Source organism: Rhinatrema bivittatum, chromosome 15 (genome assembly GCF_901001135.1).
Source record: "Rhinatrema bivittatum chromosome 15, aRhiBiv1.1, whole genome shotgun sequence".
Taxonomy (NCBI): domain Eukaryota; kingdom Metazoa; phylum Chordata; class Amphibia; order Gymnophiona; family Rhinatrematidae; genus Rhinatrema; species Rhinatrema bivittatum.
In genome coordinates, this window is record NC_042629.1 from 65,641,062 (window position 1) to 65,660,362 (window position 19,301).

The window sequence follows — 19,301 nt, forward strand, 5'->3', positions numbered from 1 at the left end:
GCAAACTAAATCAAGGCTTTGTTACATTGCACCTCACAGTAGGCTAAGTAGATAATTGTAGAGTGGATATAGGGAATAAAGAAAGAAATAGAGGTGCCAATGAGTGTATTGATGGCCTATCTGACAAGTGATAAAGACCTATGACTAGAATTATAATAAAACAATACTGCGCAGCCAGCCCTTCGTACACCCTATTGTTGAAGAATCTATTACAGCTAATACTGGTGTTTTAAGAGACTATGCCATAGAATGCATAATTGCATGCTGTCTACTGCAGAAGCAAGATCCACACCGGAAAAAGCAACTTTAGATTAACTATAATGTATACTGCTTTCCATCTGCTCTCTGTACAGACATCCTCCTGATAACCCCAACCAATAGCAAGAACAGGTTGATGAAAAAAGTCGACCGATGTGTCAGCCAATCACATTAGAAAAGGCGGGACTTTCGCCTTTTTACTGACAGCCGGAGTAGCTAATGGTAGACTGGTACAGTTTGCTCAACCGAAAAGCCTTACATTAACATAACAGGCGGGGGTCTTGCTCCGGGAGGCAGCCAATCAACCTCAGCGCAGCATCGGCCGCAAAACCGGGCGGGCGCATCCACGGAGACGAGCAGCTCCGCGGGCGAATAAGGCTCACCCCTCCGCCCCCTCTCCTCCAATCGGGACGCGATTTCAGACCGGAGCCCGCCCGTTTATCATTTGTATTTAATTCCCGGTTTCTCATAGAAGCCCTTCATTCTTCTCCGTACTGTCGTCGGAGCCATAACTTAAAACGAGGGGGATCTTACTCTTCAGCTCCAAAAAAAAAAAAAAACCAACCTAAAAATTTCGTTTTATTATTTTTCTCCTCTCTTCCAGCAAGTTTTCCCTCTCTTTAAATAAATCGCGAATAAAATGGCTGATACTGCGGTCGATACCACCACAGAAGCCCCCACCACCAAGGTAAAAACAAAAAAACAAAACGAGGTTTATTCTGGTCTTATCTGTTTCTTGGGCTCCATTGTCGGGGCCGTTTCTTTGTTGTGCTCCGCGGACTCCACGAGGTCTCTCCATCCGTCTGACAGACTTCGGCTCTGGCAGCCTTTGACGTTTGGGAGTGGGGGGGGGGGGGGGATGCGTTGGGAGCGGGGGGGGGGGGGAGTACATCTGTCGCTGCGCGCGTCTGAATATCTTCCCTTATCTGAAGTCGTATCGGGGTCACTATCGGGGAAAGGGGGAGGGGGGCGCATTTTCCGTCCGTCTGTCACCGCCGAGTGCTTTCTCAGGTGCATGGAAAGAGGGGGGGGGGGGGGATTGTGCGGCGATTATATTTTTCCTCCCCCCGCCCCCCCTCATGTTCCTCTCTTGAGATCTGTTTCGAATTTTATTTGTTCGGTCACACATTTTGGGTATTGTAATATTTATTTATAGCAACATTCCTACCCCCCCCCCCCACCTTGTTTAGTTGTTATGACGATAACTTGACTTTCGACTCCCGCGCTCCCCACCTCCCCCCCCCCCCCCCGGGGGGGGGTTTCGGGGTTTTTGGGTTTTTTTTTTTTTTTTACTTTTCGCTTTATCTCGTTGGTGCTGATGCGATTTTTTTTTTTATTTTTTTTGGGAGGAGGGGATGATGGGGAGGAGGAGATCGCGTTCGTTTTCGCCGATAGCATCCGAAGTCTACGGATTGATTTATTCCGCGGAGGCGCGATAAGGAGAGGTTCGCACGCGGACCCGATTTCCCGCTCGCCGAGGAGGTGGGGGGGGGGGAGGAGAAGAGAGAAACCCGAAGTGAACTTTGTGCCGAGACATCCCCCCCCCCCAAATTCTTCCCACGTCGTCTTTGAAGTCGGAGCTTTAAATTTTGTGAGAAAACAAAAAAAAAATCAAAAGCCCTTTTTTCGAATCTGAGAGCGGCGCTTTTGTTGTACTTTTTTTTCTTTTTTAAGCAAGTGTGGCTACAATTCTCGTCAAGCCCAAGGGGATGAAAGGCGGGGGGGGGGGGAGCGTCGCGCAAACATTATTGCTGTTGTTTCCATCTTTTGATTGTGCGTGGCCACTCCCCGCCGCCGCCTCTGCTTGCCTCCAGTGGAGGGGTTCCCCTCACCCCCCCCCCCCCAACACTCGGTGACCCGAGCTCCAGAACTTCAAAAAGCTGGACGCGCAGCTGCCCGTCGCGGAGAATGGCAAGAAACGGCGGGAAGCGGCGCGCGCCCTCCCGCCCAGGAACGCGCGCGCCTGCGGCCGGGCAGCGCGAGGCTCTTTGTTTGGCGCGGGCGCGCGCCCATCCCTCGCCGCGCTAAAGGCGGGAGCGCGTGGCGCCCGCCGGCCTGGGCTGCCTCCGCGTACCGCGCAGGCGCAGCCTGGTCTCAGAAAAAGGAGGAGGAGCGGTTTTTCTGCTTGTCCTACCTCTTCTTCCCAACCTACCTCCTCTCTCTTCGCCGCCCTCGTGTTTTGCGAAGGTGGTAACTATGCAAATCCTGGTCGCGATTGAACGGAGTCTTTGTGTGTGGTTTCCTACCCCCCCCCCCCTTTTTGGTGATGTAAAAAGCTGGACTTTGCCCTGGTTTCCTGGTTTTAGTGATGCATAGCGACATCTCTCCCGGGGTTGCTTAATAGGAGACACAAGGATCTGATTCACTAAGGATTTTTTTGCCGTTTTCTCTCTAAGGAAAAGACCTTGATGAATCAGCCTCGTAGGATCCTGATAAATTGATTTTTTTCCCCATTCTCTGCTATGCATTAACTTAGTACAATAAAAAGGTATCACTCTATATAACTTTAAATTGACCTTTATTTCGGCGGCTACATAACAATCTTTATATCTTAATATGGTCATGCCCTTCCCTCCACCATTGGCATTTTGTATAGAAAAACTGAGTGATATCTATTTTCACAAACACTTCTTCCAGTTTGTAGTATGGTTTCTTGGCAGTATTCAGTTTGGTCCTTGGCATTTAATTTCTCCTTGATTGAATAGAAAACAGTGTATCATGATGGGAATACAAGATGCTCAAGCAATTTTAATGTTTATAGTACAAGAAGTATATTTTAACTCATTTTTTGTATTTTGTTTATTGAATGAAACAAGGAACTGTGCTTTAACACTTTTTTTTTTTTTGCCATCTTGTAGATGGTGCCCCTGCTGAGCGCGTTCTACATTCTATTCATGCAACAAATTCTCTCCTATGCCTTAGGATTTGAAGGAGAAGGAAAAGAAGGAAGTTGCAGAAGAAACAGATAAGGCAGAAAATGGAAGTGGTGATGCACCTGCAAATGGAACAGTGAGTTAATATTTCTTCAAGGAAACTGCTGTAGTATTTTCCAGTAGGATAGGGAAACATTTAATTTGTTCTTTCTTTTCCTTTTCCTAGGAAGAAAATGGTGCTGATCACAGTGAAGAAAATGCTGAAGAGCCAGAGGAAGAAGATGATGATGAAGGTACAGGCATACTATTGGTCTAATGGTTAGAGTGTAGGGGTGGGAGTCAGAACACTTGCACCTTGGGTTCCCAGCATAGTTTTGTCACTGATGGCCTTGTGCCTTAGTTATAATGTAATTGAGTAATACTATACTGTCTTCCCTTTGGTAGCTTTCATGCAGGGTTATTGAGTTACAGCTGAATGTATTTGTGAAGTACTTTGGTTGCAGCATCTTGTTATATTTTTAATGCAATGTGGTATTTGAATTAGATTAGTACTGTTAATAAAATGGCATATGCTATGATTTTTATGTAACTTATCTGATTTTCTTGAAGCTGAAGGAGAGGGTGAAGGAGAAGAGGAAGAAGAAGGTGAAGGAGAAGAAGAAGAGGGTGAGGAGGAAGCAGATGGTCATTCAGTGAAACGTGCTGCAGAAGAAGAGGTAATTAGGGTTGAGGAGGAATAAAGGATTCCTTGGCATCGCACGCGAAATGTCCCTTGTCGCGTGCGATGCCAAGATCGGGGTGGCGTCAGCCCCAGAAGAGGAGGAGTCAGGGCGGCACTGGGGCTGACGCCACGAAGACTTTGCCGACAGCGAAAGGTATGCTGTTTTTTCGCTGCCAGTTTTGTGCTGAAAAACTAAACTTTTATGGTGTAGTTATTTGGTGGGATGCAGGCAGCAATCGCTGCCAGCTATCGCAGGACGGGCCCCCCCCCCCCCCCCCCCCCCGTTTCGGCCCCCCTGTACCGCCAAATTCACTATGCCTTGCGGCATTAGTAAATCCAGTCCCTAATGAAGATCTTTAATTAAAATATGAATACCAGTGAGGTTTGTTTTGCTTAATAGCAAATACCTCCAAGAAGTATCTTGGCAGATAAAGTTGTAATACAGCAAAATCCTACAGTAGGTCCTGGTGTGATGCAAGGTAATTAACTGTAGCAAAAAGTTCAAATACATGACAAACATTTAGGATTTAATTATTATTATCCTGAAAACTTCAAAGCATTAGTCAAATTAGTTATTTTCTTGTATTTCTATAAAAGTATTTTAAGAGTTATTCTATTTCCTATATTAAAGTCTCAAATGCCTGTTGTGTTGTGGAATGAAAATAGTGGCCAGGGTAATTTGTTGCATTCTTTAAGTGGGATGGGTGAACATGTATTTGACATGTGCAGTTCTTTCATGCATATTGATAGCCTGATTTCATTCCCTTGATCCACTACTTTACAAGAGATTACACCTAATCTATATTCATTTAACATTTAGTATGCATAGCTCTTGTTTATGACTAAGAATGCAAGGGGGGGAGTACTATGTTGTTTGCATACATTAATAGATTTTTTTTTTCTGTTTACTTGCAGGAGGAAGTTGAACCTAAAAAAAAGAAGACAGAAAATGGAGACTCCACAGAAGTTAAAAAAACATCAGCTTAAATCTCTTCTGCTGACTTTTTATAGCTTAAGTGACATGGTTGACTTTAAATTGTAGAGAATGTGCTTTATATCTGTACATTTTACAGAACAACTTTTTATATACTGTAAACTCACATGCACTATAGACCTGTAACATCACACAGCAAGATAGCTAAGGGTTTTTTGTAAAATGTTATTTATTGGTGCTTGTTTGTACTGGTTGACTGCTACAATAAAAGAACATTTACTTTGTTTTTAAGTGGTGGTTTAGCTTTGCTTTTTGTACATCGTTGAAGCACATGTCTTGCATTTTAGTACAGCCATGTGTATTCTTGAGTAAAGCTGCCTTCCTGTAATATAATGGTGTTTAGGATAGCAAGCTGATATGCAACGAAGGCCAAAGATTTGGGTCTTATTAAGCCAGGGTCAATCTGGTTCATTCTGTATAGATCTTTGGACTCAATTTTTGTTGCTGTTTGGTATATATAGTTTGTGGTGCAAACAAGGTTTAAAATTGCAAGGTTCACTATGTAAATTTATCTTGTATCCAATGTGCTGTCAAAGTGTGTGTTTTGCAAAGATTTTGAGGAATTGACAACTAGTCTTCATTCTACCATTTCGAATTAGATTAAAAAAAAAACTGTATACCTCATTAGTTGATGCTTGACCACTACTTTGTATATTCTGGTTAAGTACTATAAATAAATCTTTTATAAAAAAAAAAAAAACGGATTCTTTCTAATTCTTGAAATTCTATCTAGAGAATCTTTGTGTTCATGATTTCTCCTGAAAATTGCAATTGCTCTGAGAGAGTCTTAGAGCAGTAGTATCACAAAACACCAGAAAAAATACCAATGTATTATTGAAAACATTGCACTTCTAAAACCCTTACTTTGTTAATTGACAAATGAATCAAAAATAAATTAGGGTAGTGTGCTGTTTACCATAAATCTTTTTCTGAAGACAAGCAGGATGGCAGTCCTCACAGATGAGTGACATCATTGGATGGAGCCCACCATGGAAAATTTGTGTCAGAGTTTCTAGAACTTTGAGCCTCATTGAGCATGCTCTGGCATGCATTATACCATGCGTCCACACAGGGTCCCTTTCAGTCTTCCACAACCTGTCGTGTTGCAGTCGGGTGAGAGCCTCACTTTTTGCTAGCTTTTTGTCCAACATTTTGGACTACTTTTGAAATGCTTCTTTGCAAATTTTTACTTCGCTGCCTTGCACAGTCAACGTGGGGTTTCCCCATTTCTCCCATTAGCATCCTAGATAGGGTTTTCAACGTTTATCGGTAAGTTTCTTTTCATGGTCAATACCCTCGGGGCAGCAGTGTGTCAATGTCCATCAGCCATCAACGGCCGCTGCCATCAATTTCAATCTCATGTCCCTTTTATTTCGTGATGACATGTCCATTTCGGGTTTTAAGCGATGTCCCCAGTGCACTAGGACTATGTCTACCATGGATCCGCATGATAGATGTGTGTTCTGCTTTGGGGCATCGCATGGCTTCTGGGATTGCAGCAAGTGTGCCAGGATGACCTTGAAGGGACATAAGATCCAGCTCAACAACATAGAACGCCTTTTCTGGCTGGAGAAAACTGATAATTGGTATTGGGGGACCTCAGCTGCACCAATGGACACCGAGCCGTCGACATCAGGAGGACCATAGAGGTCATCGGATGAAAGGATGCCAGTGACCAGCCATCATCTGGCTCCTCCAGGTTGAGGATGTCTGTGTCCTCGGCACCAGGAAAAGATTGCGTCGAAAATCGAGGGGAACTGAAGAAGTATTGGCATTCGTCTCTCTCACACGGTACCGGACATGGGGATGCACCAGTTTCTGCTGTGACACTCCCATAGCGAGGAGAGCCAATCCTTCCATCAAAGTCATGCATGCACCACAAACTCCCATCGGTCCTGATGCCAGTCACCAGTCCTCTGTTCCAAAGAGGATCTGGTTACATCTCTGTTTCAGCCTGTGTTAGCATCAGCAATGTTTGAGGAGGAACTGGAGAGGCATATGCATCTGGCCATTGGGAAGGCGATGCACCACCTCAGAGAAGGAAGTTCTTCCTAAACTGGCAAAGGCATTGGGGCCTGCAAACCCATGTCCAGTTTCATTAGTGCCTGCACAGCTGGGTGAAGGCCGAGCGCCCAGCACCCTGTTCCCAGTCGATGATGGAATGAGGGCACGTATGACGCCTGGGGGATATCTCAGCCATGGTTTCTTATTATCTTCCCTCAGATCCATCTCCAGCGGAATGAAAGAGGTTTCCGCCAGAAGACTTCTCCTTTGAGGGTTTATCCTATTGATAGGGAAGCCATCCCCTTTCAATTAATGATGGAAGAGGATACCTGCCCCAAAATGCTCAATATCCTCCAGTTCGTAGAGCCTCCCAAGGGGCAGTCCCAGTGCACTAGATCCTTGTGGAGATATGCTGAGGATGTAGGAACACCCCCCTCCACAGTGCCTCCTATGAACAGGAAGACAGATGCAATCTATCTCATCCATAATGTTCTCAGATTCAACAAGCGTCAGCTGCCCCTCCCATCTGTGGTAGTCTAATCTGCTCTCAAGAGCGTTCTAGGACCCATTTCTCAGCACCCCAGTGAAGAATTGCAAAGCAGTGAACGATTTTGGGAGAAAAGTGTTTAAAGGAGCTATCTCAGTGCCTGCATAGCTGCCTTCCAGCTCTAAATGAGCCAATATACACAGGACAGCTGGAGGCAGGCGCACAATGTTGCCAAGCAACTGCCTCAGCAACAGCAAGACCCACTCCTGTCACTGTTGCAAAAGGGCCTAGAGTGCAGAAAAAATGAGGTCCGTTCTACTTAGATGTTTTTGAAACGGCATTGAGGGTCTCTGCAGCTGGAATCAGCACCTGCAGACTTGCATGGCTGTGGGCTTCTGATCTCAGTCCAGAGGTGAAGGAGCGACTCACTGACAGGCTGTGCACTGGGGAGAATCTTTTAAGAGATAAGTTCAAGGACACAGTGGCCTAAATAAGGGACCACTAAGTGACTCTTCAGCACTCTGACCTGTCCTCAGCAAGGAGCTCATCGAGATCTGTGCCGAGGAAATCCTTCCACCCGAGGAAGTACTATCCTCCAGCACCTCTGGCTCATCAGAGCTCCCATGGCCGCTCCAAGCAACAAAGAGCCTCCAAGACCCAGCTGGCGCCTCGGTCAACTCCAGGGACAGGATTTTGACTGGATTGTAAGGAACATAGCCCAGTCATCCGTACCCAAATTGCTATACGTTGTCAGAGCGAGGGTCCATCAAGCCCAGTATTCTGTTTCCAATGCAAAATTCATCATTCTAAAGAAGCAAAGGGAAAAAATGAAGATCAACTGAGGTCCATGGCATTACACCAAGAAGCAATGGTGGCAGAGTAGAAAGGCCTCACAGTTCTTATTTGCCATCATGCTATATCTCTATATTTTTACTTTTGCCTCCTGTTTTACCACTGTGATGATTTATATATTGAGTCTGTGCAAAAGAGAATTTAAAATTAATGAGGCAGGATTTGTTCAGGAGCAGGTTAAGCTGTAGTTATGATTGCCACTTCTGGCCAGGTTCTTATGGCCTGGATTGGCCACTGTTGGAGACAGGATGCTGGGCTTGATGAACCCTTGGTCTGACCCAGTATGGCATGTTCTTATAGGTAACTACATTCCCCAGGATTCCCAGTGTCAGCCTGGAGGATGATATCACCAGTGGACAGCTGATCAGGGAGGAGCCAGCCCCTTGCAGCTATAGGCTTCTAAAAAAAGCAGAGACAGCATAGCCTGTCTGCCGTGCAGCAAGTCTTGAGCAGATGAGAAGCCAGAGCCAGATGAACTTTTCAACTGTTGAGCTAAATTACGTTTGAATTTATTAAATGACTAAGCTGTATCTATACTGAAGCATGCTGCTGAGTTGAAATACTTGCACAAGTTCAGTGAGAGGCTAGTCTTTAAGAAATAATGGAAATGTAAAGTGCTGCTGAACTCCTTTAAGATAAGGCCAGTATTAGGCACAAATAGTAGAAGGGATGTGAATGTACTTTGTGTGTCCCTGAGAACTGGGGACAATTAATAAGAAAAGGCTCCAACTGAGGGGGATTCTAGTAGGCAAGGCATATTAAAGCAACACTGTTATTGTGAGAGCTAACAAATTAAACCCAGTGTGTTTGTTAATTGAAGCTTAGGGGCCGATGCAATATCATGCACTCAGGGCTCGCACACCGGTTAACCCGCAGTAGGATGTGCGTTTTGGAGCCACTAGGCTTACATCCAATGCAAAAAGGGGATTAGTGCATCCGAAAAGTGTGTCCAAACTTATTCATCGCTAATAGCATTCATCACATGTAAATGCCATGTAGAGGAGGCTATTTATTAGGTACTATCAGCAATGCAAAAAAATCTCTGCTCACCCAACTTGCCATTGTTAACGTCGCAAATTTAATGTCAGCCCGTGAGCTGGCATTAAGTCTTACAGCGTGTAGGGGCTGAATGAAAATACAAAAAAAATCTTGCTTTCTGCAGTTCCTCCTAATTAGTATCATCAAGATGCAAAGTAGGAGGAACCGCAGAACGCAGCACCATGCTAAATTTAAAATTCCTGAAAAAAAAATTCTGTGTGCACAATATGAAAGTGCACAATAGAGCCCGGGATGTGTGTATTTGTTGTGTGTATAGATTGTGCTGGTCAATTCACTGCTGCGAGATAAAACAGACACTCGTAAATTGTCCATTTTGGTAACCTGCACACAGCCACATCTCCTGGGTGCTCGATGCCAAGAATACGCTAGGGACGCACAATTCATCCCTAGCACGTCCATTTTAGCGTGGTGGCTCATTTACATATTGCATCAGGTGCACATTTAAAAAAACGAGCGCCCAGTTTGGATGCATGTTTTTTTTATGCGCACTTTCTTGCATCGGCCTGTAAGTTTGGCTGTGTAAAATGCAGCAGTGCTCTTGCAAAAGCTAAAGAATTAAACCCAGGGTATTTGTTAAGTAATCCTAAACTGGGCTGGGTAGCTGTAGCAATTCTATTCCAAAAGCACTAAGTACTAGGTTTACAAATGTTCTTATTGTTTGATTTGTACTGTGAGACCAAGAGCTTAGTGGCTAAACAAGGTCTTTGATTGCAAATCTAATGGCTGATGCAGTGATTAATTAGAGCTGTGCATTATAACAAATAAGACGCGGAGAATTTAAATGTACATATGACACTGCTGGTCAAACGGAAGCTAGTCCTATGTGCTATGGTATAAACTACTAGGGGTTAAAGGAAAAGTTAGGTGGTGGAATCTTATAAAAGGTGACCAGTATGATTTATGTTTTTGTGAAGGACTGGTGACTTGGAATTCCTGGAAAGCTGCCTAGAATGATGTAATAAAAAGGTGTTTAAAACTTTTAAGTTGTGAGTCAGTGAGACTATTGGGGCTGAAGGGAACAAGGAAGGTATAGCACAGATCTGGACCCAGGGAAAAGCTTCACATGTGTCTAGTCAGGCAGGACTATGCCTTTTTGCTTATAAGAGGGTCTCTAATACCCTATAGACCTATGTTACCCTTTAGGTTCTATGCTTCCACAGTGCGTAAGTCCCACAGCACCTATCCGGGGGGAATTAGCTAGAACAAGAGCATGATAACCTCTGAGGTGTTCTAACCCCTTAAAGCTAGAGAAGGCATATAACTCCTACCCAGAACGCACTAACCTGCCATTGGTATTGGGTCTATGCTCTCGCCTCTTTCTTGGAAGAGACATTTAATATGATTAACACTCACTGCTGTTCAGAACAATAGAATTCACTTGTGCTCTCCAAATAGTGATCTAGTTGGCCAGCAGAAGGTGGCAAAGTTGGTCTAAACATCTACATGGGGCATCTGTATAAATAACATATATGGCCACTGGAATATTTCTCCTCGGAATGCCCTCCCTTCTTCCCCCACCCTCCACTCCACGTGGCAGCAGAATTATAGCCATCCAATTCATTTTCTTTCCAGACCTAGGAGAATCATTTCTGGCAAGCGCTTAAACCAATCAGCTTTGCACGCTCACCGGGTCAAATGGCCTACAGATTTCTCCCATTTTGATTCTAGAGGATAATTGCTTAGCACATTGGCCCAGTACTGCCCTGGTCCAGCGCCATCATTTAGTTAGCAGCAGCTAGAAAAGTAAAAGGGGAACGGCGAAGGACAAAACAAGCCCTTGAAGCAAAGTCGAAAATGAAGATCTCCTCCAATCCGGCTGCGACAAAGCATCTCCCACAACTCCTAGAACAGAGAGATTCCTTTTTCTGAATGAGAAGGGCAATTCCCTGCAGAAAAAAGGACACAAATTCTCTTATGGTCCCGCTCTTTGACTTTCGGATTTCCTGGGTGAACGTCCTTCGTGGTGCTCCATCTCATTCTCCATTTACAAGTGGTGCCTGATGAGAGAGGGACTGACCCACTGAAGTCCTCAAGGAATGCAAAAAATGTTCCTGTGCTTCTGGATAAATAGATGAAAATTAAAGTGAAAGTTCTTGTTTGAAAGTGACCCAGTAGCTTACTGTGGATCTCAGGGCAAAAATCAAATCTTTTTAACCCAAAGACTCTGTTTAGCCACCCCTATTCTAGTGGTTCACAAGCTGCGGCGTTGGGACCTGTGTCGCACGCCATGCCTGGAAGTTTAAGATCAGGTGTTCTTTTTCCACACATATTACGCTTACAGCAAAGATATTTAGTAAATCGCATATCTGATATCAAAATTTAAAATTTTTGAATGTTTGAAACAGCAAATGACAAGTTGCATTGGATTCTTGCTATGTCGGCTTTTTTTTATTTTAATTTTCTCATTTTTTGTCATTTATTAACATTTCAAAAGTTGATCCCTGCACTTTGACATTCAACAGAGAAGAATGCACAAGGCAAAGGAGAATTTAACTCTTCCCGTCTTAAAAAAAAAAAAAAAAGCACCAAATAAGAAAAAATGTCCATGTTAGGAAGGGGATTCAAGAATCTGAATCCCCCTGCCTCAGATGTTCAGCAGCAGGGGTTGCTCCTCTTCTAAATCTTCATCAGGTGGTACTTCATAAACGACAAAGAGAGAGGAGTAAAAACAGCCAATAAAAGACATGAGACTTGCAAAGTACATCACCCCGCTGGCACTGCCCACCATAGAGGTCAAGGGTCCCATCACTATGGAAACAAGAATCTGAGCCAGGAAATACTGGCAGCTCAAGAGCGAGATATCCACACCCATTCCCCGTTTGGTACCGTCCAGATTTGACCCTGCAAACTAAATGAAAAGAGAGGAAATAAAAATCACAAATTAATTTATGGCAGTTTTTTCATTAACCAGATTTAAAAAACATGGATAAGTTAGTATAATCACAGTGATACACAATTCTAATTAAGATTTTCTACTATAACGCTGCAAATTGTTTTGCTCCAGAACCCAAGGTGTTACATTTCTAGTGAATGTGGCATAAAGTTCTCCACTGGGCCGTTAAAGTACATTTTAGGTTTTTGAAGGGAAAAAATTCCTTGCAATGAAATTTAGAAGTATTCTTGGCTTTTTGTGGAAGCCAAACTAAGTTGACCTCCGTTCTAAAAAGAAAATATTTTGAAAATCAATTACTTACTACATTTAGGAGGTAATTTTCAAAATGTAAATGTAACATACTTTCCTAGCAATTTTCAAGAGCCAATTTATGCACTATTGGGTGAATTTTCAAAAGGATTTACACGTCCAAATCTAATTACTATCCTAGCAATTTTCAAAAGCCCACTTACTTCAGTAAAGTGTATTTGCACATGTAAAATCCAATTTTAAGCGCATAAATGCTTTTGAAAATTACCTCCCAAGTTTTCAACACAAGTTGGATCTCTCAAGTCCCACTGAAACCAGTATTGCCTAGAGAGCACACACTAGTTGCTGATCACATTGGAACTTTTCAGAGTTCCATGGGGATCATCTAAGGATGGTAGAGTTGGCTCTTGTGGAATTTTGACCGACTCACATGGTCATTCATCAAATCGCGATGGGCCGTTAGCTCACGCGATAACTACCATATTGCGAGGTCAACATTCAAATTAGGGAAAGGGGAGGAGTTTGGGCGGGGTTTAGGGAAGCAGGGGGCTTTAGCGCTGTGTGCGATAATGTATCTCACATTATCGCCTGCAGTAGCACCGGAAATAGCTACAGTTCTTTCATTGGCGCTATGGGGATGACAGTGTGCAACGCACCCCCCCTTTTTTTTTTTTATAGCGGAATGATGAATTCAGGGGTCAGTTTGGATTGTGATCTACACTGCTGAGTGAGCTATCACCTGCCTGAGATTCAAAACTGAAAGGAAAAACAAACATTTTCAATTCCATTGGCTTGTGACTTTCCATGAGCATCTACCGAATTTTGGGTGAAGTTGTCTACAGCCCTCCACCACTTAGCAATTGCTTAAAAAAAACAAAACAAAAAAAAAACCTGCATGGTTTTCTTCTTGGTTAATGGTTTGAGGATTTTTTATATTTGCAGATGTGATATGCTTTAAAATTAATACAAAAAATACCGAATTAAAAAAAGAAGAGGAAGAGAGATCCTATTTCAGAAAAACTTGGTTAAAACTAATAATCAGATTCAATTAGCTTTATGGCTCAGCCATTAGTGAACAGGATCAAGATGTTTGGGGGTTTTTTGTTTTCAATAAAAAAACAAAAAAAAACCCACTTATAAACTGCTCCAGATCAGAGTCATTAAGATTCATGCTTCACCGGGCTGTGGTGGACTTCTTTGACCCAAGGAGAGTTTAGACTGAATCCAAGCCAACATAACCGTAACCCTAGTCTCCATGTGTTACAACAGTTAAACTAGTTCATAATGTGCTTTAGAAACCCGTTTGAGGAGCAGGTGAAAGAGTTTCAAGTCAATCTAGGGAGATGAAAGGTCAGCCAAAAACGGTTGTGGATGTTAATCCAATAAAAAGTTATCTCCTACAACATTTTGTCGACCAACATGGCAACCATGCCACTTTATCCAAGCACATGTGGAGAGAGTAATTTTAAACTCGTATAGCTGAAGTTTCTGAAATGGCAAATTTTTGTAGATTCGACGTTGGTTCTGCTCTAACTGTGCGGTGCTGATGTCTCAGTTACAAAGCCCTGATATAAATAACAGCAAAACATTTTATCTATTTGGGTGGGACAGCAATCAGTGCATCATGGCCAAGTTTCTACACCGGAGGAGTGAGCAAACCAGTGGGGCCACTTTGCACGGGCTCAGGTTTCAACAGCTTAGAAAAATGTTCGCAGAAATGTTCTTCCAAGGATGGAAGGTTTATCGCGAGCAGGCCAAAACGAAAAGTAGTTAAATTCACGTTGGGCCTTGGACAGGCCTCCATTTTTGCTGCAGTCCAGTGCTAAATCTCTGCCGTGCAGGGTGCCAGAGCCTGACAATCACTCTTAGTGATAACCACTAACCCAGGCCCTAAATGCAAACAGAATAATAGCTTCCCAAAGGCAGGACCAAACCTTTCCCAGTAACTTATCAAATGCCAGAAGATACTAAGAAGTTATAAAGCAAAGGCCCCCACCCCTGTTCCTTAATGAGGCAGGAGTCCCCCCTGCTCTGCCAGCCCTGTTGTCCAAAACGGCGCCGGCCGAGCTGAGACTGCCCCGCACAGGGCAGGGGGGAAGGGAGCAGGGATTTTATAACGCTAGTGTACTAATTAGTCCAGTGAAAAGGTATTGCCTATAATATTGCTGTTTGACCCTCATTTCCAGGGCTCCCTGCGGAGTAACACGGCAACCACACAGCTTTAAGTAAGATAGTAAGGAAAGCCTGCCCTCTGCAGGACACCTACCTGCCGTACTTTGAACCTGCTTAGTTTGCTTCTGAATTGTTTTAAAGTGCTTTTTATTTCATGTCTACAGCCCTTTTGATTTTTCATTTTAGCATTACTTGAATTTGCATATATTTCAGTTACTCTGAAAACAAGAAAACGGTCAGCGTCTGGAGCGGCACAGTGCAGATAAGGCACTGGACAGAGAAAGCAAACCTCTGCCCACACTCGGTAAACTGAGGGAGATGGAGAAAGAGAAAAAAAAAAAAGTATCGTTCAAGTTTTACTAGGAAAGAAAAAAAGGCATTATGGACCAGGCCGGTGGCTCAGTGACAGCTTAAATTAGATTAAAGTCAATTTCCAGTCAAAAAGCTAGCTGGCTAAGTTTCCGCTAAAAGTCGTCTTAACTTGAAGGACTAAAAAAGTCAGATGTTTGCCACTCTTGAAATTTGGCTCCTTAGCGATATTACCAAGTTTACTAAAATGCAAAGTGGGAACATTTAAAACTGTGTGCTTTGCATTTTAACCAAATCCACGTTTAGTTTGTGCATACCCCTCAAATGAAAAGAACACGAGCATTGCCATCTGTCAGGCAGTAGGATTGTACAGACCTCCTTTGATGCACACGGCACTCTAGCTTCATGATGAGAGCTACATCTATTGGAAATCGAAACATACTGTACATATGTACTTTCATGGTAGAACTACATGGTGTGTTATAAACTGCAGCTCCTGCCACACGGTGGCAGACCCACTTACACGTGCAAATGGTGTCCTGTGGACAGTTATAAGTGTTGGGCTCCCTACGTGCCTTAATGCATTATTGCAGCTTAGTAGACAGACCTTATTTTTTGGAACGCATGGGTGTAAACCAATGGCTTAGCCATGAGTGGTCCTTAGGGACCTCTGCTCCATCACTGTTTACTCAGACGCCTAATCCCCTGGGCTTGGGCAGGCAGGCGGATGGCCACATTTCTTACCCCATCGGGTATGGGTCTTCAGAAGGCAGGGGTGATCCTATCTTTCCTGCCCCACCGGTGCCGTTTTTCAAAATAGCGCCAGCTGACTCGAGGCCGGCGGCATTTCTAAAATATTTGCTGTACACTATTTTCTTGAATGGCAAAAACAGCATTGGCTTTGGGTCTGCCAGCACAATTTTAAGTAGCAGTACCCAAGGGACTGGGGCCTGGGGATCGCCCCTGCCCTATGAAGACCCACAGTGGATGGGCTCAGAAGGCGATAGTGGGAGGATGGTGTCAGAGACAGAGTTAAGGCGGGGGCTGACCACAGTGCCCACACATTTTAACCTTGGGGGCTCCCCCAAGTAATTTAGTTCTGCCTATGCCATTGGCAAAAAGATCAGCGGGGCACAAACTGAATACGATGAAGGATAAATGTATTTTCTTACAGCACAGATGATCAGGTTCTGAAATAACCCAGCGTCAGATTTAATCTCGAGGCAGCTTTGATAAAAAGGTATTCAAGAACAAAAACGAGGCACATTCTTAACCGTGCAATCAAATTATTTCCTAGAAATGTATAAGATGTTAACATCTGGTCCACCCGGTCTGCTGAGCGCCATCAGGTGAGGTCATGAATGACATCACACAGTCTCTAGATTCTAAACGCCATGACCCTCAAACAAATCTGCCTTACGGGGCTGCCCAGAATCAGTACGCACGAGAAAGAGGTGCACTCATTTGATCTGGCTCCTTTCAACATTTTTTGGTTACCCCAAAACCCAGATCTGTTTTGAGCCTCAAGGAGTTGGGAACCAACCCAATGAAATAGCAGTACTTTTTTACTATTCATTTTTGCTTCTCCTTCTTCCTTACAACTGCAGCTGCTCCGGAGATCCAGCAATCTGTGATGCTTTTGTGGCCCAGGCCTCAGTTGTGTGGGGCGATGCATAAATTTTAATAAAATGTAAATGAAAATGCTTTATCGTTTCGCCATTAACTTTAATGGGTTTGGCCGTAGGTCATCAAAAGCAAGATCGCAAGGTGCCGCAGGTTGCCAGGACTCTCTGGAGGTCAGAGCCGCACGTCGGACGTACCAAATAGCAGACTTCGGCCAGTCTCGCGAGCTTATACCAGACTGAAACGTGATTTTCAGCGCCCTTTATAACCACAACGAACGCACACCTAATGCAGATAATTGCAGGCCTAGCAGAAGGAAGATCTCCTTTAAGGCACACCCTGCTGCATGTTATTACCTCACCACTGTGAATTTATAGTGCGTTTTGCTTTTTTAAAAAAAAATCTATACTAACCACACGACTTACCTTTTTACTCTGGTAATAATCACACAGCAGAGAGTAAGGGAGCGTGCAGAGTGTAGAGAACAGCACGCCATACGTTACACACAGCGACAGAATTATATAGACGTTCCTGGAGAGCGTAGCCAGACCAGTGCCCAGTCCGAAGGCAAGATAGGCTATGAAGTACAGCGTGCGAATGCTGCAGTATTCTTCAAGTTTCTCTAGCAAGGCTGTAAAAGAGAAGACAAGGAATTTTGCAGCGGATTACCAGAGAACAAAGAATGCAATTGTCTTAAAACTTTTCCCACTTAGGGTGGGGAAACCTAGTTTAAAATCAGGACTCCCCCCCCCCCCACCAACCATCAACTGCAGAGTGAAAAGTAAAAAGTTGCAGGTACGGGAGGGTGAGCTCCGGAAGGCTTGGATTCAATGTGGAACCACAACCGACCACCGCTAAAACCTGCACCCTGTGGCCCTTCAGAACAGGCACTGTTTTGCTCTAGGGCTCTCGCTGTTCTGCTCTTGGATCCTGGCACTAACAACTCAGCATCCTTCATGAACACTTACACTAGAAAAAGAAAAAGACTTGGGTGGACCCTGGATCCTACCCTGCAAGAACCTATCTATCTCTGCAAACTCTTTTGGAATTGCATAGTTTCGTACACAGCATGACCTGACGCACACTGCTCAGGTTTGTAACAAGATATAACATTGGTTTTACTTGAAAGGACTCCATGTTTTTTAAACATTTGGTGTCCTAGTTAATTGTGTTTATTATGCATATTGTTCATTTTAATTGTTGCAAACTGTGTGAATTGCATGTTTACTATTGATATAGGTAAACTGCTTTGAGGTGTGAATGATAACATGATTTAAAGTGTAAGAAATAAATAAAAAGTAAAGCGATTTGACCTTTTGTGCTCAAGGGTCAACCTCTAAGGCATGAAAGGGTAATTCAAGTTCCATATTGAACATAAAATATGCACAATGAACTGTGCAAGCCTAAGGGCAAGACTTTGCAGATATATATACACAGCTCAAACCAATCCCCTCCTCCTACTTTCCAAAAATGTAGGAATGTGTTTCCATAAAATAAAATGCCCTGGTAGAGAAGGCTGCAAGTAAGTAATTCAATTAGAATTGTGCTCCAACTACTGCACAGAAATGCCTGCCATATTGTACTGGGTTTTCTTGCTTATGTAATCCTTTTAACAAGAGTTGGTGTTTTCCAGGCGCTATTGGCTGGGAACATGGCCATAAATTAGGACACAAGTATGAATCTGAAAGCCAGGATGATTGCTGGAAATCAAGACTATATATTTAAGTGATCCCTGCAGCTGCTCTATCAGCCAGAAAATTACCTTGCCTAGAAGACTACATAACAGAGGTCAACAGCAATTATTTAGCCAAAAGCTAGTGTTGTTAATATGCATAATTGAAAAATAAGTACAGCAATTCTTTTCAAAATAAAAAGTACACAGTTTGCGCTGTTTATCAGTTATTAGTAAGGTAGTTACAGGGGCTGTCTACGGTGAGATAGCTGCCTGCAGTACACCTTCTGAGCAATTGAGCCTGGAAGGAACGGGAGGGATTATTCTTAAGATGTACATCAAAGATGAGTGTTCATTTGTATGTAAATTGCTCGTTTCATTCTCCTGTGCATTGATGCAACTCAAACCCTGAAATGGAATTACAAATGCAAAAACTCCAGCAGACACCTACTGCAGGCAGGAGAGCATAACCAGTCTTGACCACGAATTACAAAATTGTAGAGTTAGCATGTAAGACACGGCATGGGGAGCTGAAGCAACATCTGTTGGGTTGGTTAGAGTAAGGTTTCCTTTATAGACATGAATAATGAGATTTTAATGAAACGGGAGACCATCCTTTCCAATTATTTTTAGCTGAGTCTTTCACAATGGTGAAGGAAACAGGAGATTTCTATTCAATGATTTTTGTACAGCAGGCAAGGAGGAGGAAGAGGTTAAGCTAATATTCATAGTTCTCTCCCCAGAGGTGAGGTGAAGTGGTGGTCGTTCCTTGAGAGTGACACCTAGTGGCTGGATTCAGGGCCTATGATTGCAGGAGGGAGCCATGGTGCATGGCCCCTACTACAGGACCATCACTGCAATGGCCAGTAAGGCAACCATAAGCAATGAATTCCCCTTGGTTGTGATACTGTCTGTTAAATTAAAGCAACACAATAAAATCCTTTTCCTTGCTGTGTACTGAAATGAGTTTGTCAGAACCAAATCATAACCCCCCCCCCGCCCCACACACACACGCATTTCTGATAATACAATAAAAAACGTCCCACGAAAGACAGTACAAGTGCAAAATAAAAAACTGAGATCTGTCTAACACTGGGGGAGACTCACAAATTAATATTTTGGTTTTTAAGCCAAG

The 19,301-nt window shown here is 43.5% G+C and overlaps 2 protein-coding genes across 4 annotated transcripts in view; one reads left to right on the forward strand and one right to left on the reverse strand.

The window, feature by feature from the left end:
• The first annotated feature begins 740 nt into the window (after positions 1-740).
• LOC115076917 (prothymosin alpha-A-like) lies at positions 741-5,520 on the forward strand. The gene is made up of 5 exons (XM_029578939.1): positions 741-946; positions 3,181-3,267; positions 3,358-3,424; positions 3,741-3,847; positions 4,768-5,520. The coding sequence occupies exons 1-5, from the start codon at positions 899-901 to the stop codon at positions 4,837-4,839; spliced, it is 381 nt and encodes a 126-aa protein (XP_029434799.1). The 5' UTR covers positions 741-898; the 3' UTR covers positions 4,840-5,520.
• A 6,106-nt stretch (positions 5,521-11,626) lies between these two features.
• SLC45A1 (solute carrier family 45 member 1) overlaps positions 11,627-19,301 on the reverse strand; it is a 38,161-nt gene continuing 30,486 nt past the window's right edge. For all 3 annotated transcript variants that reach the window (XM_029578734.1, XM_029578736.1, XM_029578737.1), the window contains exons 8-9: positions 16,920-17,125; positions 11,627-12,096 (exon numbers count right to left, since the gene is read on the reverse strand). In XM_029578734.1, the coding sequence (XP_029434594.1) occupies positions 11,833-12,096; positions 16,920-17,125 (470 nt within the window). In that variant the 3' untranslated portion in view covers positions 11,627-11,832. The remainder of the gene's footprint in view (positions 12,097-16,919; positions 17,126-19,301) is intronic.